General features: G+C 45.0%; 1 protein-coding gene across 1 annotated transcript in view; it reads left to right on the top strand.

The window, feature by feature from the left end:
* RHOJ (ras homolog family member J) overlaps positions 1 to 22,092 on the top strand; it is a 55,551-nt gene extending 33,459 nt beyond the window's left edge. Inside the window, exons 2-5 of the mRNA XM_002200597.7 lie at positions 13,246 to 13,304; positions 18,368 to 18,532; positions 19,604 to 19,699; positions 20,993 to 22,092. Coding sequence (XP_002200633.1) covers positions 13,246 to 13,304; positions 18,368 to 18,532; positions 19,604 to 19,699; positions 20,993 to 21,139 — 467 coding nt within the window. The 3' untranslated portion in view covers positions 21,140 to 22,092. The remainder of the gene's footprint in view (positions 1 to 13,245; positions 13,305 to 18,367; positions 18,533 to 19,603; positions 19,700 to 20,992) is intronic.
* The last annotated feature ends 1,298 nt before the right edge of the window (positions 22,093 to 23,390 follow it).

The following is a 23,390-nucleotide window of genomic DNA, read 5'->3' as shown; positions in this document are numbered from 1 at the left end:
AGGTTTAAAATTATAACATTTTCCTGAGAACAAACTTCCTGCAAAAAAACAACAACAACAACAACAACAAAAAAAAAAATGGATCTGCTGAAAAATACTCAACCGTTTCACTTCAAAACTTTTAAATTAAGGTGAGGGTTGTGCTTATCCATTCCAGCAGTTTCGTGCATTTCCAACAGCCTGAAAAATCTGGACTCTGTGCTAAAGCTCGTTTTCACCTTTGTGCAGAGCACTCCACGGCAGCTGGAGGACCAGATCTGGTTATTTGTTTTTGCTCTCAGTCCAGGCTGCAGCTCTGGTGTCCCAGAAAGCCACCAGCTGTCCCAGTGCCTGTGGTGACCCCCTGGAACCCCAGGGCTGTGTCCCCATCCAGGGTCACTGCCTCAGGTGCAGGAGTCACTGTCACTGTCAGGGAAACAGCTTTGCTCAGACTGGCTCGGGTCTTCTTAAGAGGGAACAGAGGGAGCAGTTCAGGTGAGTGTGGGAATCCAGAGCTCCCCTCTGGCTGCCCTGGAGGGTCTGGGACCCTGGCAGGGGTCAGGAACCCCCCTGTACAGAGCCCCCAGAGACACTGTCTGTGATCTCTGTCCATGGAAAAGAGTTTTCAATCTTACAGGATGAATTACAAGCTCTGAGTGTTTGATATAAGTAATAATTAAGTGTGGCATGGGTGCAAAAGTAAAATTTTAGGATTCTAGATTAGGGGTTCAGAGGGGACAAGATGGAGGAAATTGGGTGTGTCTTGTCCTTTTTCTCCTTCTTCATGCCCTCCATGTTTCACTGTGGTGTTGGCATTTTTCTGTTGGTTTAGGCTGGGGACACACTGTTCAACGTAGGTGACAGATATTGGCACATTATTGTAAATCCAGCACAGGTAGTTTGTGTATTTAATGTTTGTACCATCCCACTGAGGGCAGAGCCCCACACGCTGCCCTGCAGGACAGAGCTGCGGCAGGGCAGCAGAACATGTTAGAGATAAACAGAATAAACAACCTTGAAACCAGCACAGACCAATTATGGCTTCTTCTTTGGCAGTGGGGCAGAAAGACAGAGACTTTCTACAATTTCAGAATCATCAATACCCACAGATTCCAACAGGTGAGGCTCAGTTAGTTCACACCATTTCACCTCATTTCTCCCAGTGGAAACATCTGAACTCCTCTGTTGGAAGTGATAGCTTCCCATGGAAACTTCGGATTCTGTAGAAATCACATTTTATAGCTGAAAATTCCTCTCCAACTCTATAGAGGAACTTGGATTTATTTTTTCTGTTCAAATGAAAAATCCTCTGGCTTCAGCTCAACCAGACACTTCAGCAGCTCCTCTGTACAGCCTGGGCTGCAGCCAGCCTGCAGCCCCTTGCTCTCCTGAGATGAGCCTGCAAGACCCAGCTCTGTGCTGAAAGGGCCACCAAATCATCCCTAGAAATTGCCCTCCTGAGATCATGGAATATCACACTCTGCTTCATGTGAGTGCAACCATGCTGATATAAAGGATAAGGTTATCCAGAGCTCAGGTTTGCTCTCACCTCTACCTTTCACAGGCACACAAAAACACACTGAGGTTTAAGACCATTTCATCCATCTCCATCTGTTGCTTTTCCAACATTACAATCACTCCATTGTCTGCAGTGCTGCCACACTGGACAGGAAAGTGGAAAGATCCTCTAAGCAGGGCATAGAGAAAGCATTAGCAGCATTTAAAACCTTTGTGGTAGCCAAGAGAAAAACAATAATTCCTAACTTTGGCTTTTCTTATCAGAAAGTTTAAATATTTCCAAGACTTTTGTTCACAGTGTTTAACATTTCTGGTTCTCAAGCCATAGAGGCTTAGAGCTGTTGCCCAAATGTTTGGCTAATCTCTGCAAGCTGCAGGGCAAATAGCAGCTGAGGCTTGGTCCTGGTGCAAAGGACAATGGGCCTGATTCTTTTTCTGGGAAATGCAAAGCAGAGTTTCTGTCCTGGTCCTCCATAGGCTCAGGAACAGGTATTTTGTTTTCAAGCCTCTCAAGCAACGCCTCATGGGGAAAAATACATGGGAAAAAACAGCATTAAGGTCAGACTTGAACACGATGCAGACGAAGTGTCAGAGAGGCTGGTGTTGGGAAGGGGTTGCAAAATTCCATTTAATCTTTCCCCTGCCCAAAAGAGGACTGGTGGCATGTAAAATGTCAGCTACAGAAGCACTGGAGTCTGGGCAAACCTGATGCTCCTGAGCTCTCACACTGACCTCAGCCTTACACTGGAGCCTGCTGGATTCAGCTCAGTGTGCCAAACGTGCTCCTGCCCCATCAGCTCACAGCTCAGAGGAGCAGATGCTATTTTAAGTCACACTACCCAGAGTCATCAGATGCTATTTTCAGCTATGCTGCCCTAACTCTGGAATGATGCCTGAGGCATCACTGTGCTGGCTGAGCCAGGGAGAGCCTCTGACTGCAGAGGTCTTGGAGTGCTCATGGCAGTGCCTGGGACGCACAAACACACACACACACACCTATCCTGCAGGTCTGTGCCCAAATACAGCACCCAAAACCCCTCAGCCTGGCACTAGGAACATCTTGGCTTTAGGTACCACAGCTCAGGACAGGCTGTGGGAACCCAGGGCAAGGGGAATATCCATCCCCCTGTCTGCCCTGGGATGCTCTGACCCCCAGGAAAGCACTGACTTTGACCCTCATTCATGGAGAAGGCTTCCTAAGCCTCAAAGTAAACCAAAGACCACAAAAGTGTGAAATAGATTGTAGAGACTGCAGAGTAGTTTAGTCTGTCACATGGGTGAGAAATTTAGATTTCAGGATTTTTAGTATTGTAGATAGGTACAAAATGAAGGATACAGGGCGTTGTCTCGAGTTCAATTCTCCTTTCTTCTTCTTCCTTCTTCTTCTTGTGTTTGGGTGGTATCTTGTAATTGGGTAGAAAAATCTGCATTGAGAGTCTTTAGGGGTCAGTTATTGGGTTAGAAAGGGAAAGAATCTAGGTGTCACTTCTTAATTGGGTAGTTCAGTTTTTGATTAGACTTAAAAAAACCTTGCAGCACGAGTTTGTTGGCCATTTTCTGTGCTGTTTTTGAGCATGCAAGGTCTGGGTGCAGACAGTGTACTGAAGTCATGATAAGATAACAATAAAACAAGAACCTGAAGACCAAAAAAGTCCTGTGCATCTGCTTTTCCTGACAAAGAACTGCTTCAGGGGGGTTTCTCCTGCCAAGGGAGCCCTCAGGGCGCTGCCCAATGTGGGGCCCACAAACTCACCCAGGTCTGCCCAGTTTCCCTGGCACCAAAGGTGAGGAAGAGGAGTCCCAGGCTCTTTGCACAGACAGCAGCCAAGCTGTGGCTGCTTCCTGGCTGATATTCCTATGTTATATTATAAATCATATTTCCCCTAATATCAGGTTCTTATAGAAAGCACACTTTCGTCCCCATCTTGTATATCAGGCAAATTTTTTCTTTCTTTCTGCCTTTGGTATCTGTACTTTTTGTTGAAGATACTGGTAAGCAGAAAGGCCATTTTTTCCCCCAGAATCACACCTGGTGGAGGTAGGATGTGCCATAGTGCTCTGCCAGCATGGACAGGGCCTTCTGCCAGTGTAAGTCACTGGGACAGAGTCACTCCATCACTAGAAGATCCAGCCCACAACCCACCCACTGCAGAGCTGACTTTCTGAGCCCTTCCATCAGCATTATCTGCTCCCACTGCCATCTAACCCAGACCAAAGCAGATCACCACAGGCTCTAGAAGGACACCCAGAGCAAGGAGCCAGCACTGTTAGGCAGCACTGCCTCCCCAGGCTGCATTCCTCTCCTTTCCAGGGAAAAATATCCCCCTGTCCTGACCTTTGAACAGTGCAAGTGTAGAGATGAGCTGCCTTGATCCCCCCAGCCACACAGGGAGACTTGTCCTCCCATGCTCTAGGAAACACCCTGTGTATTGTCTGGATACATTTCAGTGCAATTTGTTTCATTTTGCCACTAATCTCCCATTTATTCTGATGCTATTTACCAAGTCTCATGTTCCCTTGATAACCAGATGCCTGACATAACTTTGGGGATATTCTTTTTCCCAGCACTCAGCTGAGTAAGGGGAATGACTTTTGCCTCACATGAATAGTAGAAAGGAGACTGGAAAATGGTCAAAAACTTTCTTTATTCCTATATTTTTCCTCCCTTCATTCCCACTTTTTGTCTTTGGTGGAAAATTCCCACTTCTTTCTCTGCTTCCATGATTTCAGCATCACTGTTAGGAGTCTCCAAATACATCTTTCACTGTTAGGTTTCAAGATTTTATTTAAGAGTCCTGACTGACATTATCTGTATTAAAAGAAACAGACAATGCTGTAGTGTCTGGTCTTTTACAGGTGAAGTCAGCATAACTAGTTAAAATACTAATAAAGATACTCCAATTATAAGTTACACTTTAAAAATCTCAGAGCTTTACTGTGTTTGCTGTGTTGTTATTGACTTGAGTTATAAACCCAGCTCCAAAAAATAGATTTTCCTAAATATTGTGCTAGAGTGATGGAAACATCAAAAATATTTAGTAGAACTAAAAATACTTAAAAATCTACATGTTGCCTTTTTTTTTATTTTGTAATAGGTTTACACTACAGTCGTAGCCAGAATTTTGTTCTTTTATTCATCTCACAGACAATCACATGGTCTCAGAAAAGGCATTTCCCCTCCATCAGGATTAAGATAATATCCTGCATTCCTCATTGTTTAGGAACAATCACATTTTTTAAGAACTTGATCAGGTTCTATCTAGTTATATTGCTGAATGCTACAGTTGTTACTCTGTATTTCATTTGGTTGGATTTACTTCTGTAACTTTCATTAAAGAGCAAAAAGACCTTCAATTAGATTACCATTGAAATTCACACATCAGAGCCTATTTGCCCAGAAATTTACTACATTTATCTGGCAGTTATTATTGGTTTCTAACTCAGGAGCAGAACTTCCTTCCACGAGGACAGCTGATGGTGAACAGGGAGCTGAAACACTCAGGAGGCACCTCCCAGCCTGTGGCAGTGCTCAGCCCTCCATTTAAGCCAGAAAGGAATCTAACAAACACCCCCTTGGACACAACATCAATTGCTCTTCAATTCCCCAAGCGCTGTAATCATGTTTGCCTTTTCCACCATGTGCGAACTGGAGGTCCCAAGAGCTCCCTCCACACTGTGTTACTGGAGAAACTGGGCATGGTTTTCTTGCAGAGACCCCAAGCATTCCTTGGACTCTGCTATCAGTGGAGCTGAATTTGTTCAAGGATTGATTAGCACAGCAATAATTCATGGGGATACAGGGGAAATCCTCCAGTGCCGATTTTACAAACAATGAGGTCGATGATTCCAATAAATCAACTTCATTCATGCTGTCTATAAATAAGTAATGTCCCAGACTGAGAAGAAGCTGGCTCAATATGTACTGTTGTGCTTGTTCTGAAAGCTTAGGGAATTTGCATTCTCTTTCATCCATTTCTGGACTAAATTCATTCTGTTTCATTTTCCTAACCAACCTCCACTGCTTTTGTGTTCCACGTCATGTATGCTGGCCAGCGCTGAAGTCTGACGTCTCAGTGCATTTTGAAAGACTCAGAACATTCCATTTGAGCTGCTCGATTAGAAATGATTGGTGGACTGGTACTTCTCCTCTGTTTGCTGCCTCTGAGTGGCAAACACCCACCTGTGAAGAGCTGCATTGTTTTTTCCCTCAGGTTCCAAAAAAACCACAGAGCACAAGTTGTGAATGCTTCTCTAGGATGGCACTCTTTACAGGAATCTGATGCTATTGGGAATGGGACAATGGAGCTGTCATTTGGTGCCAGCTCCTTCCCCAGGGAGGCAGCAGCACCAGGACTGGGCATTTTCCCACTGATTACACTGGAATCTTCAAACCTGTATGCACAAGGAAGTGAGGAGGTGGTGCCCCTTTGAGATAAGAGCCCAGGGTGAAGCACAGTCCCTAGAGGCAGTGGGCAGATTGAGAACATTGAGAAGTGTTTAGATATCATTTCTCTGCCCTGAAACATTCTGTTGAAAAAGCTTGTCACTGTATAGACAACCCCAGACTTCCCAAAGCCTTTAATGTTGACTTCTAAAAACCCTTTATTGTTGACTTCCATGCTCTGGGATCATTTCAGGAGCGTGGCTCTTCCCCTTCCCTTTTGTGAGATGCCTTCAGTGGGTGTTTGAGTTACAGTGTCCAGATTTTCCACTCAGCCACAGAGTTAAAAAAGAATGTAATAAAAAGGCTTGCAAATACAAAAGCCAAGAATGACTGGACTTTAGCCTTAAGAAAGGAATAAAGCACTGCAAGACTCATTAAATAATCAGAATAAATAAATAACCTCAACCAATGAGAGCTTTAGATGAGCCATTGGGGGATGACAAGTAGGAATAGGAAAGTCATGTTACCTCTGGCTAGATCATTAATGAAACCATTGCTAGACCACACTGTCTGGTCACAGCAACTGCTCAACAAAATATTTGGAAAACAGCTGCAAGAGTGATTCAAGAACAAGAAAATATGCCTTGTAGGAAGACACTAGATAAGCTATTTAAAGCAGAATAAATGATGCTATGAATCCTATCTGGCTTTAGAATCACTAAATGCCTGTGGCCTAAAGACAAAGCAGTGAATTCCTCACCACCTCATTAGACCAAGAGCTACAGGAGTGAAATCAGCTGAATCCCAGCCCTGGAGGCCTCTCTGTGCTCCCACCACAGGGAGCAGACTGGAAATGTTTTTCAGATATTGTAAATATCAGATGGGCAGAAGTATTTGCTCAGCAGAACATAGACCTCATCCATTGATGAGGTGACAGGGAATGGTGAGGTTTACTCAGAGCCCTTCTTTTGGAAAACACTGGCTCTCAGAGGTCTGTGTGTGAGTGGTAGTAGATGATTACAGGAGGAATTAAAAGCATTTAGTAAAAATTACATATAAAGTTGGGCATTTAGGCCAATTACAGGATAAAATAGCATGCTTTTGATGTTCTTTTCAGAAGAATGTAGCTAAGCTGCAGGGTAAGTTTGGGGTAGAACATTGATTTGGCTGTAATCAAATCTTGTTTTTCATGGAGGAGGGAGTGGGGGAACATTCCTTGAGCATCAAATCACTCAGATTCCTGGAGATCACCCTTATGCATGGAAGTGAAGAAAGGCCTAGGCTGGAGTCAAGGGTCCTGTAACACCAGCTCTTACCTGCCCTGGATGTGCTGGCCACAAAATATTGCAGAACTGCCGTTCAGCCAATGCAAAAGGGGATATTTCCAAGGGCAACACTGCAAGTGAGGCTTCTGGCTAAAGTGGCAACCAGTCACAGAGCTCAGCTGAGCTGATTGTCATTGACTGGCCTGGATGTCTGTCCTTAAGGTCTTTATTATTCTTTTATTTTACTGTCTTCCTTTGGTGGCTCCTGGATTGTAGCATCCCCAGGGCCTTGATTTGCAGTTTCCAGAGCATTCCCAGTTTCAGTTGCAGCAGTGCAACATCTTCTGAAGGGTGGTCCACAGTGATAAAAATTAAGTTTCCCAGACAGTGACCCAAACAAAATCAAAGCAGTGCCACCTAAATCCTGAGTTTTATTTTCTCCACCTGGATTAGCCAAAAAAAGATATTCTGAAGGAAAAATATTACCCAAAATAGGATTCAGGAATGCACATGAGACACTTAGAAGGTGCTATGAAAATGCACTGCTCACATTCACTTTGTTTTCTGATGGAATATTCAAACTCCTATTTCTTAAACCTGGGATATGTAGTTCCAGTTCAGTTACTTAGATGCCTGACTATTATGGGAACCAAAGGGAATTAGAGATCTGAATATCTTTGATCTAAATGCCTTTGAGGTGTTTTTGAGTTTCAGTGCCTAGCTGGGACAGGGATCCTCAAATTCCAGCCACAGAGACCCTTATTTAGGAGCTATGCTGTACAAAAAGAAGACAATTTATAAACCAGATTTTTGAAATCATTCATCTTCAAACAAACCCCTACCAGAACACTCCTGTCTTGTCTGGGGTAAGCTCCAGAGAACAGAAGACATCTGTAGTGTAGAGGGGAATTCCCAGTTCATTACAAGAGATTTCACAAAACTGCATTTAGGAAGGAAGGAAAAATGTTACCCAGTGAGCAAGCACACAGTCAGTATCCCCAGGGACATCAGCTGCTGGAGAACAGACCACATTCACTGGATCACTGACTTCACATCACAGAAATTACCCTGAAAGGTGCCTTAGAAGGAACTTGCTGACCAAAATCTGTCCTTTTGTCCTTGTTCTGGTTTTATCCTTTTTCCCAGATGAAAAAGAAGCAGACTTGGGCATTTCTAGTGCCAGCAGTTCAACCAGAGCTGGTAGCCATCCCTGGGAGTGTTCAAGGTCAGGCTGGATGGGGCATTGAGCAACCTGGTCTAATGCCAGATATCCCTTCCCATGGCGGGGGCTTGGAGCTAGATTGTCTTCCACACACAGATTGTCTTCCCTTCCACCCCAATCATTTTATAATTTTTGATTATTCTGTGATAAGTAACATGCACCAGGCACATACAATCCTAGTAAACAGTCATTAATACTCAGGGCTTGCTGCCTAGGGCAGAAGATGGCCCTTGTGAAGGTCTGAGGCTTGAAGCAGTCTAATTTGCCCAAAACCATAAGAAAGTCTTTCCACCCTGGCAGGTGCCACCATCCCTGCTTGCTCACAGGCTCCTGGCTTCTTTCTCTGAAGCAGCTGGACCTTAATTTGTTGGCAGGAAGGCACTAGAATAAATAGATTACTTTTCCTGTCTGATGTCACATTAGACACTGCTTGGCTCCTGTGTGTATTCTGGCTGGTGGTTTCACAGTCTTTGGGTTCTGCAAGCACTTCTTCACTGGCATGGAAAAATTCCCCCGATGTGCAAATCCACTCTCCCGTGCCACAGCTAAGCGTGGCTGAGATATTGCATCCTAGCTTGGTGTCACAGCAGAGATTTATGTGTTGTTTTGCCCCATTAATCAAACTGAAGATGTTCTGAGAGTTCAGCAGCCAATTTATGTCCCATTTCTGTCACTGCAGTGAACATTGCTGCTGTCTGGCTGAAGGGCTCTTCCACGGGTGCAGTTCAGTCCCAAAAAGTTCCCAAGCAAAGCACAATGGGAGAAGAGTCTGGCAAAGATTGGCCACTGACAGGTGGATCTGGGGCAATCTGGGCATCAAGAACATCAGTGAAAATTGTCTCACTGTCCCCAGAAACACAAACTAAGCATGGATTTAAAAACAGAGCTCCCAGCTGAGACCAGTTAGTGGTCCACACACCAGGTCCATCCCACACAATGTCCATCTACACCTTGTCCTTCTGCTGTGGTGGTCAAGCTGTGTGTTGAGGTCCATTAGCAAAATCCCAGACAAAGCCTTGGAAGTGACCCAAAATATTTATTCAAACTCTAGTAAGCAATAACCAGCTAATTTATGACCCAGCAACCATTTTAAAAGCAGTGTTTTACACATTCTGCACTTGGCTAAAACCACCTAGTGAAGAGAGGGGAACCTCTGCCCTGCTGCATCATCTGGTGCAACTGGAGAGAAATGAGAGCCAGGACTGTGCAAATATTCAGCCTCATTTTACTGCAGTGCCTACTTCACTCAGTGTTAAAGGCCAGGTTGTTTCAGTGCTTAATCAATACATCAATACAGTCAGTAAATGACAAGGAGAGTTCATATTTGTCTTGTTACTCCAAGACTGCTCATAAAGTCGAGTTCACAATCCCATAAAGGAGCCTGCATTACCCCAGTGGCTGGGAAGGAATTCCGCATTGGCTTCCCATAGGCTTGTCCACGGAGAGAACAGGAAAAGATAATAACAGAGTAAGTAAGAGTAAACTGGAATAAAGCCAAAAGTAAGGCTTACAAATCTAGCAGAGCAGTCTCAGCTCATAAATATGACCCACCAAGTGGCTACTCTGAATAGACTTTTGCCTGACAGAGGCAGACTGATAAACTCATGGTATAAAAACACCAAGAAGTTTTCACAGGCAAAAGCCATTTATTTCACAGGCAAAAGCCATTTATTTTCACATCTGTTTTGCCTGCTTGAAAGTGTGTTGGAAATTTAAGCACCAATACATTAACCTGGACATCACTGTTTCAAGAGCCAGGGATCATTTGATTTGCCAGTGTGAGCCATTTGGTCCCCACTTCATTCAGAGCCAGGATCCAAAGACAACGCTTGAGCTTTAGCCAACAAGGCAGTTTTGCTGGGGTGGTTGCTGCAAATTCAGAGGTGATATGGGCAGGAAGAATATCATCATCTGATGATGAGGCAGGTTAGAACAATCAACAAGAAGAAAGAAAATATGAAGTTTGATGGGCAAAAGAAAAAGCAGGGAAGGGGGAAAAAGTAAAAAAGGAGAGGAAGAGAAAAAAAGAAAGAGAAAAAGTAAAAAATATAGGACTGCTGCCATACAGAAATTCACAGCAGGACCCATAAGAGACAAGATGTAGAAGCAGAATTAAAATGTGACATGCAAGCAGGATGTATTTTTCCAAGAGCCCTTGAAATTCTTATCCCTTGTGTGGGGGGAAGAGTAATGGTAGGACACCACCAATCTCTTTTTTCCCCCTCAGCATTTCCCAGAGGCGACCAGGAGCCAAACTGAACTGCACAAGCCATCAATCACTGCTCAGTGTGTGGCTGCACAGACCTGCTGCAAAACATCCACTGTGACTCCATGGACCACAAAGCACAGATAAGAGCCTAGGAGTTAAATCCTTCTGGCAGGGTGTAGCACACTCGAGGTGGACTGATCCTCTACCCAAACAGTTTCTCTCCAAACCAGATTAATTACTGGAACATGGCAGCAATTTGTATCTGCACCAGGGCGTTTTGCCAGTGCAGCTCTCAGTCAGATGCCACCAAGAAAGAGATGGGCCAGCAAAGCTTCACAGCAGAGTAAATTTTAGTGCAGCTTTTAAGTTTTTTAAGAACTGAAGATGTCTTTGCAACCCAGTCTGCCTGTGCTCAGGGTGAGCCAGCAGAAGAGGCAGAGCTGGATAACCCTGTCAGCACTGATGTGTGGCACATGTCTCTTCATATTCATCAGAAACACCAGCTGAACTGCACCTCCATGTGCCTCACAGCTGTCCTGAGAGCATCCTGCTTTGGAGGAGCTCTGCAGGCTCCATGCTCATCCCACCAAGGGCTGACAGTGCAAATGCTGTTCTGCAACTCCAGCCCTAGAGACCGAGTGTCCTCCTAAACACCACCTCGGCCAGCTGTGCACTGCAGCTGGAAAATTGCCTTCAGCTGAAGGGTACATCTTCCCACAGCTGGTCTAGAGCAGAGTAAACTCTTCAGAGCAGGTCTGGCTCCTGCATTTCTTGGCACAAAGACAGATTGGAGGCTTGCCAAGGTTGCAACTGGGGGAAAAATAAACCACATTTCCCGCTGCCTCCGGTGAGCTGTGCTGACCACCTGTAACCCCCGCTGCTTCTGAGAAGGCAGCTAAGAAAAGCAGGAGGGTTGCCAGTAACTTACACAGTTCATACCCCTGCTGGGGCATTCTGGGATTCCCTACACCACAAGAAGTTGAAAACCACAGCGCCAGGGAGGATTATTTTAAATTAATTCGCTCAAGTCAGGTTGAAGGAAGAGGATGGGGCATCTGGACTGACTCCTGTCTGTGTTGGTGCCCATGTCCCCACTCTTGCACCCTTGGGCATCCATGCCTTGTGTCCTTGAGTTCCCCTGGGAGCTGTGCAGTGCAAAGCTACCTCTGAGATGAGGAGAGGGAGCTCTCTTCCCTTCCCCACCTCCTCTTCCAGTGCACATCACAAGGCAGCCCCAGCAGTGGGTGAGTGCAGCCCATCCTGCTCTCATCAGCAAGTCTGGTCCTCACTGAGCCTTTGTACTTCCAGGATGTCAGGTTTGCTCTGTTTATGTGCTGACAGCACCACTGTGTCTCTGCAAGCAAATAAAGCTGCTGAATAGTCAGCCTGTCCAGTCACACTGGCAGAGACTTTCAATCCAAGAGATTTCAAACAGCACATTGTTCCCCAGTGCAGGAGCTATTAAATTCCATAAATTTCTAGCTGCTTTTCTACTACAAATTTTATCAACAAACAAACAAACAAACAAAAAACCCCACAGCAAGATACTGCCTATTTTTTAAGTCTCTTCTTTTTTATTGTCCAAAAAAACTATTACTCATTCCCAGCCCTCATTAATTGCAAGTTGTGATCACCTGATGGGCACCAGTCTGAGCCTCTTCTCCCATTCCTGACAAAGCTTTATGTTCATTCCTATGTTCTGCCACTTGTCCTCATGTTTAAAAAAATTAGTAGTCCATATGCTGTAACAATATCATTATTTTAAGTAACCTTCCTGACAAATGTTTGAAGGCTTCCTGTTGACTAATGGGTGGAACTGGACTGCTCCCCTTTCTTTCCAGTTGAGTAGTAATGATTTAAGCAGATTAACTGGTTAACTAAATGTCATTTACCCAGATCATGTCCTTTACACGAAATAACACCAGTTACAGGAATCAGCTAATAATGGGGCTCATCCAAAGGCAATGAGAAAACATTTTTGTCAATGTCAAAACTTGTCAGTGGGCTCAAAATGAAGTTCAACGTGATTTCTGCTAAAGGAGTAAATATGCTGGAGGTGATACACAAACTAAGCTTTCCTTCGTTTGGAAGAGAATGTGGTCAACAACCCTGAAAATATTCAAGCTCCTCTTCCGTCCTGTCCTTCAAATCATCCACCACACCGTATTCAACACTGCCACTTCACCTGTGATGGCACAGGGCAGGACAGATGCACCTCCAGTGAGACCCACCAAACACCAGCCACTGCAGAATGTTTCATCATTTCACAGCCTGGGAGAAATAAAATAATTTAAAAACCCTCCCAATGATCCATGACCCACCCCAATGCCCATGGTATGGAGGCAGGAATCCTGTGCTTTCTAATCCAGGATGTTCATTTGGTGGCTGTAGAGACAGGCAGATGTCCCCCTGTCTCTGGACCCTGATGGCAGCAGCGTGTGCAGCTCATCACCCTTGGCTGTCTGTACAGAAATAAGATCTTGGCATAAAGGATTTGCTTTTGTTGTGACTTAGGCTGACTTCAGTTTGGGTTGGACAGATGTGCTGGGTTCAGGATGCCCAATGGAGGACATGTGCTGATGTGTCTGTTGGCATTTTGGGATTGAAACACATCAAAATGAGGCCACTGGCCTGTGCATAAATAACATTTCTTGTTTCTCTCTTCCAGTAACCGTGACTGTGGGAGGACAACAGCACTTGCTGGGGCTTTATGACACTGCAGGGCAGGTAAAGGATTGCAAAATATTTATTGTTTTCCTTCCCTGTAGTTTGTTTGTTACTATCATACACTGGGGTTTGTTGTTGGTAATGTTTGTGGAGTTTGTTGGGAGTTTTTTCATAAATACTAACAATCAGGTTTGAGTCATAATGGTTGAACTGTTCACTTTCTCCCTTTTGTTTTCATTCTGTTTCAGCAGTAAAATGCACACAAATACACTCATCCCTAAGACTGTGTTTTGCCTAATTAAAAAACAAAGCCTGATGAGGCTGTGCAACTCCCACGTATCCACCTCCTACTGCAAATACCAGGCTTTGTGTAGTCAATGTTTTCTTACCTTTACCACATGGTGGCATTGAAGATACAGAGAATAATTCCATTTTCAAAATCAGAAAACTGCCATAATTCAGTACCAGTATATCAGTCATCAGCTGTTGATGTTTTAAGTGGCAACCCATCCAGATTTGCATCCATCCCAACATCCCAACATTCTTCTCCCAGGACAAGGGTGTCCATCCCAAGCTTACTACATTTAGAATGCTTTTGTTGTTTCCACTGTTCAGACTCTGATATGGTGTGATTGCACTCAAAGCTTGCAGAATAATTTCACCCCCCTGGAGAGGAGAAGAAATTATTTCTCACTGCTTTGCTCTGCCAGCAGAAAGGCAGAAGAAAGTACAGGGAGCAACACTTTTTTTGTGGTGAAATTTCCCTCTCCTGACTCCAAATGCCGGCGAGTGGCAAAATAAAGAAAGGGACATAGTCTGCACAGAAACCTTGCAAAAAATCATCTGCTGAGAGCAGAGGGAGCAGGTTCCAGGTTCCTCACAGACTGGAAATGTTGTAAGCCACATCCACCAGCTCCTCCCGTCACAGCTGACACTGAAGCCAGCAGGAGAGAAAGCAGATTTGGGAACTTGCCTCACTCCCTCTGGGTTCCAGCAGCCCTGGATGCAGGGCTTTGCTTTCACCAGGAGCTCTCCTTGGCTGTGTCACTTTTGGCCATGACTGACTGCTAAGAAAGGCACAAACAGTGCAGAAGGAAACTCTCCTGTCTGCAAAAGGCCATTTCTTGCAGAATATACTTTGCAGCACTATGCAAAGAGATCAAAAAACCCACACCAGAACAGACTGTCACTTCCAGAAAAACCCGCACTCAGCAGAACTGGGGCTTTGATGCTTTGGGTTTCACTTTCTTTAATTTTATTCTTATCCTGTTTCTCTAGGCAGCATCAGTCTTAGCTGCTTTGGTGGCCCTTACAGACCACACATCTTTCCTATCCACGTGGTGAAAACAGATTATCCAAAAGCCAATCCCAAAATATGGCCCAAGACCTTGCCCCATATTTAAAGCCTATTCAGTCTTTTATTCTGTGTTCACAAACTCTGAGCTCAGAGCCTGTGTCACGATCCATCAGCCCTGCAAGCCTCTGCAAGCCAGACTGGAGTTATATTCAGTTCCCAGTCAGTTTTCACCCCGTGCCTTAATATTCCTACTTGTTTTGTAGGGCTGACAGTTCCACCTGCCACCCATTTCAGCAGCAACACCTCCTCTCATTTGTCCTCCTGAGCCAGAAGGAACACTCAGCTGTCTCTTTGACAAGCCTCACCCCTCCATCCATTCCTCATCATTTTGCCATCCTCTGCTTCAAACTAGCCAGTTCACCACCAGCCTGCAAAGCCTTTTTTTAGCTCCCCAAGCTCAGGTCCCTTCCAGACCCTGCTCCAGAGGCTGTGGCCATCCAGCCAGGGCTCAGAGTGTGAATCAGCCCTTGCTGACTGGATTGTCCCTGTGGAGGCTGGAGGGATGATGCTTCCCACATGCTCCAGTTATAACAACAGATCATCTGGGTTGTTTCCTCCCTCCTTCTCCTTGTGCTGTGTGGCTTTCCAAAGGCATCAGTGTGAAGTCATAGCCAGAAATAGCCCTTGACACTACGATGCTATAAAACATATGCTAATGAAATAACAATTGGAAAATGTACTCCTGCAGCAGGACCCTCTGTCAGCCTGAAGGGAGGGCTGGCAGAGACCCCAGATTTGAGGTATCTGGCTTTCTGTATCCCTGGCACAAATGGTCCTAGGAGGAAAAAACTGTGGTCTTTTTGCTGGGCTGGACTCAGGTGCAAAATGCTTTAGCAGAGTGTACAAGAGATCAGCACAGCAACAATATAAAAAAAAAAAAAAAAAAAAAAAATAAAAGGCAAAAAAGCAAGCCAGTTTTTCTGCATTTTTAGGGCCCAAACGCTGCTTGAGCTGATGGCCAAGATGGAGGGGAGGGTGCAACACCAACTGATCTTGGTCCTGGCAAGTCACAGGCAAATAACTCAGCAGGGCCAGGTCTGGCACTGGCATTTCCAGGCCGAACCAGAGCCTAGGCAATGTTGACTGGGAAGCCTCCAGTTCCCTGAATATCAGGCAGAACAAAGCAACCACAAGCTAGGAAAATAAATAAATAAAAATAAAATATTGATCAGCCACAGCCCAAGCCCACAAGGACTCAAGTCCTTTCCAAAACACGACTGTCACTCCCTGCAGCACCCCTCCCTGGATACCCACACAAATGTTCAGTCCCTTTTTTACATTATTTGTATGGTTGACCATCTCTGAAGGAGAAATGACCCAGTAGGGCTGTCTTTTCTAAATGTCGACTGCAAAGCTTTATTTTATTTTATTTTATTTTATTTTATTTTATTTTATTTTATTTTATTTTATTTTATTTTATTTTATTTTATTTTATTTTATTTTATTTTATTTTATTTTATTTTATTTTATTTTATTTTATTTTTTGCAAGGCCATCAGGCCTTCTCCTGGAGAGCAGGCAAAGAGAAGGGGTCCTTGTCTGATGTGGTCTGGAGGATCCTGTTCATATACAGGAGCCTAGATTGACTCTAATCCATGAGATTTGTATTTTAACCTGTCTGTGAAAAATCCCATGTGCCCTGGTGGGAGGTGAGACCTCTGCTATGAGATGTATGGCTGTCCCTGCTTACAACTTATATAATGCTGTATGTTAATAGCTCAAATCGGGAATGCTCTTCCTGAAAAAGGATTTTCTAAGGATTCAGAAGGAACAAGGAAAATAAAATTGAATGCATGCTCCTGGAGCTGTCACAGCCAAGCAGAGCGCTCATGGTTTTAATCTGTAGTTTTAATGGTACAGTAAGTCCCAGCCCCTCTAAATATGCACGTCTGGGATATTGAAACTGGCTCTATTTAGCCAATTTCTCCCCAAAACGCCTCGATGAGGATTCCTTGAGGCTTGCTGCCACCACGTGGCTGCTTCAGGAGCTAAACCAAAGGCACAGAAAGGATCTTTGCCAAGCAGCCCGTGCTGGCTGTGCCACAATCAACCTCAGGTTCCATGTTCTGGGTTAAAATAATGCCCCATAATCAGGCCAGGCTTCCCTAACCCACAGCAGCCACATAAAATTGTCTCTAAAATGCAATTTTCCTCTGAGCCCATCACCTTGGCATCCACTTTGTCTCTATTAACCTCTGCTGGGAGCTGGCTGCCATCTCCAGAGCCTTGCATAAATCTCCTGTCACTGACTTTGCTTCTTCACAAACATTTCCACATCCAAACACCTCCTCTTGTAAATCCTTCTTCAGATCCACACTTTCTATGCTGCTGGAAAGACACAGTTATTCCACTTGAAAAATACTCTGGTTGTACCCCAAATATTGTGGCTGTGAGGGCTGGAGGTAGTAAATGAGAATTTATTCTTCCTGTCAAAGTGGGTTTGGGACAATAAACACCCAGTTAGACAAAACAAAACATTTTGTTTGTGTTTTAGGATGCTTTTTTAAACTTTTCTTTCATGACACAGAGCTAAATTTGGGCTCATGCTTCCTTTCAGAATAAATAATTAAATTTTTGGGGATTTTTTTAGAAACAGTTGGTGCAAACTGGTTTTGAGTAATTCATTGGTATATTTTGGAAAGTAGTGTTGATTCAGAAGGAGTCTGTGTCAACTTATGAGTATTTAGTCAGTGAAAAACAGACTTCAGAAAGGTGATTTGCCAGTCTCACTTCACAATTAAGTCCTCTCATTATCTGACCCAGTCAAAGCAAGGCAGAAGTAAGGCTGCACATCATCTACCCTGACACACGCAGATCCAGTCCTGCATCACTTTCTCCTGCAGGACAGGCAGCAGCTTGCATTGTTCCTGCCCCTAATGTGGGTTTTGCCTGCGTAAAATAAATGTTCTTGAGTCTGAGAAACAGCATTCAGATGTCTTTTCTCCCGCTATTAGCCTTATTTCCTTTTATTAACTAGTCTGTATCTGTAAAGCAAATCACACCAGTTGAGTTTTCACACAATTATAACCAAAAGTGACCAGACTGCAGAGATTTGAGACTTGTCCACAATGCAGAACCTATAAACTGTAGATCTACATCATAGTAAACTCAGCTATCAAAGGCAGCTCATGACATATCACAGCTGTGATTTGAGTGTTTGAAAATTCACCTTCTTACCACTAGCCCATGGAGAAAACATCTCTCCTGCCACCATCCATGGCCTGTGGAAACACTAAATCACCCACAGTGAGGACCCAGGTACTGCAGGATGGATTTGATCTGCTTTCTGCTTTCAGGATGAGTGACTTCTGCTGGCTGGCATGTCGCTGTGCACAGTGCAGGACTGGTCAGCATCACCTGCTGCACCAACATCTGCACAGATAACACAAACAAGACTTGTTCACACAATCACAGGATGATTGAGGTGGAAGGGACCTTCAAAATTATTTAATTACACACACACAAATATACATACCCCATCAGGGATAGGGACACCTTTAACTAAACCCAGTTGCTCACAGCCCTGTCCAACATGGCTTTGAACAATGCCAGACATGGGGCATCTTTCAGCTCTTTTTGGTAAAATGCTGATAAATCATCACCTTTCTCCTGGGAGGGGTGGTTTCCCCTCACCTCCAGCAGCTCCTCCTGGAACTTAGAGATGTGAATGAGTATGGACAGTGCTGACCACTTCATCAAACCCAGCCTGACACCCCCACTTGCAGTCATCCCCTCCTTGTGACACTCTTGCTGTTGTCCCCTGGCAGGAGGACTACAACCAGCTGAGGCCCCTGTCCTACCCCAACACAGATGTGTTCCTGATCTGCTTCTCCGTGGTGAATCCTGCCTCCTACCACAACGTGCAGGAGGAGTGGGTGCCCGAGCTGAAAGTCTGCATGCCCAACGTGCCTTACGTCCTCATAGGAACACAGGTAAAGCTTCTCCTGAGCAACTGGAAAGGTTTCCTATTTAACTCATGGGAAATTCAGCCAGATTTTCCCATTAGAGAAAAATTCAGGGAGGGGGAATGGAATACAACATGCAGGTGTCCACACTGGCAAAGCTCATCCCATCTTTTTATTGAAATGTATATTAATGTGGCAACAAGTCAAATACCTATAGGGAGAGAAGTTTTCATACAGGTCTCTAATGAGGAGAAAAAAAACATCAACGTTTGTGGCTAGAAGCTGAAGCTAAACTTCAAACTAAATTTTAAGAATGGGAGTAATCAGCCAAATGACATGGGAAGGAAGTAGCCTCCCTTCATGCTTTTGCATCAACATTACAACTGGTGACTCACCATCCTGCTTGTGTTACAGTGACTGTCAGACTGAATGATCAAAGCCCTTTATTTTGGCCTTAAAATCTATTAATCTGTCAAACAAATAGAAATGCCTTAAACATGGGTTTGTTACCAAGTGGATAGAGATTGTGAGGGTAGGGATCCAATCACATGGAAAATGTCAGAGCACTGGACAGTAACCTAAGTCAAATTAGAGAAACAGATCACATTCTGGTCAAAACCAAAATCTTCATGACACAGGAAAGGCAAATAATTCAAACACTGGCTTTGTTTTCTACACTGGAATAATCTAAAACACACCCATTTAAAAATAAAAGCATTATCCTTTGGATCACGCAGTCTGAAAATGGGCAGGTTTGAAATGCCAGAATACTTCACTTTGATGTTTTCTGTGGGAACAAAGGACTTGTTTCAAGTCAAACTGAGCTGTGCCTGTCTGGCCTGTCAGGGTGGGGTTTGGGTGCTGCAGTGCAGGGTTGCAGCAGCTTCCTCTGCCAGTGGGGTTCTTTCCTGTACCACCCCATCTGAGCTGGGGCCAAATAACCTGCAAAGGAGAGCTAATTTATAGTAAACTAAAAAAAACCTTAAAAAAATTTAAAAATAAAAAGGTAAGTAAATGTATCACCTGAGTTGAGTGATAGAGATGCCCTGATGTAAAGCCTCAAGAATTACAGCACAGATTTTGTGTATTTTGCACTAGATTGACCTGCGGGATGATCCCAAAACTTTGGCGCGGCTGCTTTACATGAAGGAGAAACCACTCACCTATGAGCATGGAGTGAAGCTGGCAAAGGAGGTAACAGCTTCTTCTGGTGCCACATGAAGCTGACTGATCACAGCTTTCCACTGGGTTTCTGTCCTTCAAGGCTCCCCCAAGGCCCCTTGGCCCCAGACAGAGACTGAAGCCTCTGTTCCAACAGGCTGGACCCAGGCACACCCTGTGACCCCTGAGCCTGCACTTCTGCTGCAATGCCAGCTGGAACATAGAACATCCTGAGTGGGAAGGGACCCAAAAGGGTCAATGAGTCCAACTCCTGGGCATGCACATGACAACCCCCAAAAATCGCACCCTGTGTCAGAGAGAATGCTCCAAACACTTCTGATCTCTGGCAGGTGCCATGACCTGAGCTCTAAGAAAAGCATTGAGGAACACAGGGCAGCAGGTTGAAAATGGGCATCAAACCAGATTTTACTGCCTGTTTTATCTAAGTGTTTCTTGCTCAGGGTTCTGCCAGGAGATGCATGTGGCAAAGCCCTCCCTGCAGTCAAGCCACCTCCTGTTAAACTCCTCCCTATCCCTTACAAAAGCAAGACAACTGGATTCCCACTTATCCATTACACTTCAGGCAGCAGAGAAGGTGCTCCCGAAGTTTCTGTGGGATTGTGCATTTCTCCTGGAAAGGTAGGGGGTTAGGAGCACTCCCCAAGCCCTAGGGTGCAGGATTCTGGATCCTGGCTTTGTCCTCTTATATGCTGCAAGTACTATTATTGTCCCTGGCCCTCAAAACCAGAGGATCCATGAGCAGAACAAGCTGAATAAGCCACAAGGTTGCTGAATAAGCTGAGGCTGCTTTCCCAGGCCTCTGTGGGTGCTTCTGTCATCCCAGGAGACTCCTATCTCAAAATGATGCTTCCCCATTCCCAGAAGCCAGCTGGAAGCCCTCTCCAGGGAGCAGCTCCCTGGGACTGGGGGAGGCAGGACACAAGAGTGACAGTCCAGGGGAGAAGAGCCAAGTGTGTGAAGGGGTTCAGCTACCACCCAGCATTTCCTCAAAAGCCTCCCCAGCTGCACAGGCAGGAGGCCAAGCTCCTGGTCCAGCCCTCAAACATGGGTGCAGCCTCCTTCTCTCTGGAGAGTCATGCAGGGAATTCCTGCAGTGAGATACTGTGGTGAGATACTCATCCTGATGCTGATTCCTGCTCTCTTGCTCAGGATGACCACATGAGCTTGTCCCTTCACCCCACAGGCAGCCAGATACAAACAGAGAAATGGTCTGACCCCTTTCTAAATGTAGAAAATGCTGGATCAGCATCACTCTGTGTCTCCCAGCAGTGGATACTCACTCTCATTCTCCCTCCTCTCTTTCAGATCGGAGCCCAGTGCTATCTGGAGTGCTCAGCACTCACACAGAAAGGCCTTAAGACTGTCTTTGACGAGGCAATCATGACCATCTTCCACCCCAAGAAGAAGAAGAAGCGCTGTGCAAAGTGCCACAGGTGCTGCACCCTTGTGTGACGTCCCCTGGGAAGCAGAGCCAGCTGAGTTCAGTGCAACCAAGCAGGTTAGAAAGGCAATGAAGGCCACACACAACTGAAACGGGGAGCATGACCAGAAAAGGGTCCTTCTTACCCAAATATAGGAGCTCTCCATCCTGTGAAACCTCCAAGCTGTATCACCCTTGGCCAGCTCCTGTCTCTGTGCTTTCCTAACCCTCCAGAGCTGTTTTGCAGCCTGTTCCCACTGCTGCAGACTGCACCAACAGAAACCAGGATGCCTGCTTGGCCCCCCACCTTAGCAATAAGGTGAAGGTGGCTTGTGAAAAAACAAAGAGCTAAAGACAGCAAAAGAAACAGGAGAAACTCCTTTTGTGGCCTTAAGTAAGAATTTATTAAAATTAGGAATTTGCAGTCCTTAGGAATTGAATCTGAATTGACTGAAAGCACATGGAGATCTGTAGAAATCTAGTATGTAAGATACACACTATAGGTAGGATGTACTTTAAAAATTGCTTTTCTTTTATAAGACTTGGTAGTTCAGGAGATACTTTAGTTTGTTCAAACCACTTGGAAGCAAAGGTGGAGTGATTCCAGTTTGTTTTCACTTAATGGGCAAACTTCACAGCATCAGGATATTGCTGCACCCAAGCTATCAAAATGGATCAACATTTACCTCCAGACTCAAGGAATGTTCTTACAACTAAAAAAAAAAAAATGCAAATAACTGTATTTTTACAGAGGAATGTTCAGGCTGAGCCATGTTTCCGTAAGCTGGGAAAGGAAGTACAGAGTTGTAGCATTATTGTACTGAAACAAAGAAATTCTGCCACCAAAGAATATTGCCCTAGACATGAAATAGCTGCATGGAACAATCTCTCTTCCAACTGAGAACAAGAACGAGACACATTGCCATGGCAACTGAGAATTTACCTTATAGATCAGCTGGATTTCTACATCTCACCCAACAGCCAAGAATAGAAAAAAAAAAAAAAAAAGCCAAAGGTCATACCGACTTTAAGTGCTTTGAGGTGATCCAATTGCCTTAAAATTATCCTTTTTTTATGAAGTATTTCTGTAAAAACCCTCATCAAAGTGGAGTTGTGAACTTGTTGACTTTTTGTAGCCTCCCTCCTCCCATTCATTTCTTCTCTCTCTGCTCCCATTTTTCCATCCTCACAGAGAGTGCTGTTCCACAGTGTGGCTGCAGTCCTCAGGAGTGGACTTTTCCACGAGTGGCAGCCAACAGCATGGAGATGGGAAGCCCAGCTCATAGGGGAAGGGAAGCTCCTGTGATCTCCCCTTGCTGCTGGGGAAATTGTGCCTTGTCACTAAAGCCTCTCCAGGACCCTGCAGCTTTGCACATCACAGCACACAGCCAGCACACAGTCTTGTTTCTTACAGCTGCCTCTGGCCAGCTTGGCAGTGCCACGAGACTGTCTTGTCATGGATTTCATTCCCCAAGCAGGAAATCCCAGCACCAGCACACACAGATTTGAAGATGTAACTCCTTGCAGAAGCTGTGCCTGTAGCCAGCATGTCCAGAAGTGCCAGGAGGGAGCAAGTGACAGCAGTGGGACAACAGTCCCAGCCTGGAGACACGGGCCCTGCTTCTCTCTGCTCCCCATCCCACAAGGCTGGCAGCCCTTGGGAAGGGAAGCACGGTGTCCTGGCTCAGAGCTCACCTGGCAGCAGACAAACCAGGGCCGTGGCAACAGCCAGGGCACGTGGAAGGGACAAGCTTGGTGCAGTGTCCAGTCCTGCATCAGGACCAGGCTCATGGATCTGAGCTCCTCCTTCAGCACTAATTCAATTTCATACAGTTGTAGGATGGTTTGGGTTGGAAAGGACCTCAAAGATCATCTAATTCCAACCTCAGTTTACCATGGACAGCTACAAAAACCAGCTGGTACAGAAACCAATTCATCACCAAAACATTTCCAGGTGGAAATCAACAGTTCTCTCTGACAAAAGCCATCAGACTCAAGGAAAATGCTTTGCTCTTTTTTTACCCAGTGGCTTCCACTCACCATCCCTTTCCCCTTACACACAAACATGGATGAAAACACAGTTGTGCCATACCTGAGACAGACAAGTTCCCTTCATTGCTAGTGACTTTTTGTGCATATTTTCTGTTTGGTTTTAATATGTCCCAGGCATTTACTTTCAGAGGGCCTGGCTGCTAAAACCCATCACAAAGTGAGGTGCAGGGGTCCATGCCATGGCATAGAGTTTGTGTCCATCCCCAGGCAGAGCAGTGAGTGTTCACCTCA

The sequence above is a fragment of the Taeniopygia guttata genome, chromosome 5 (assembly GCF_048771995.1).
Source record: "Taeniopygia guttata chromosome 5, bTaeGut7.mat, whole genome shotgun sequence".
In the NCBI taxonomy this organism is placed as follows: Eukaryota; Metazoa; Chordata; class Aves; order Passeriformes; family Estrildidae; genus Taeniopygia; species Taeniopygia guttata.
Note: the sequence above shows the minus strand (reverse complement) of the source record. Positions and strands in the feature narration are given on the sequence as shown.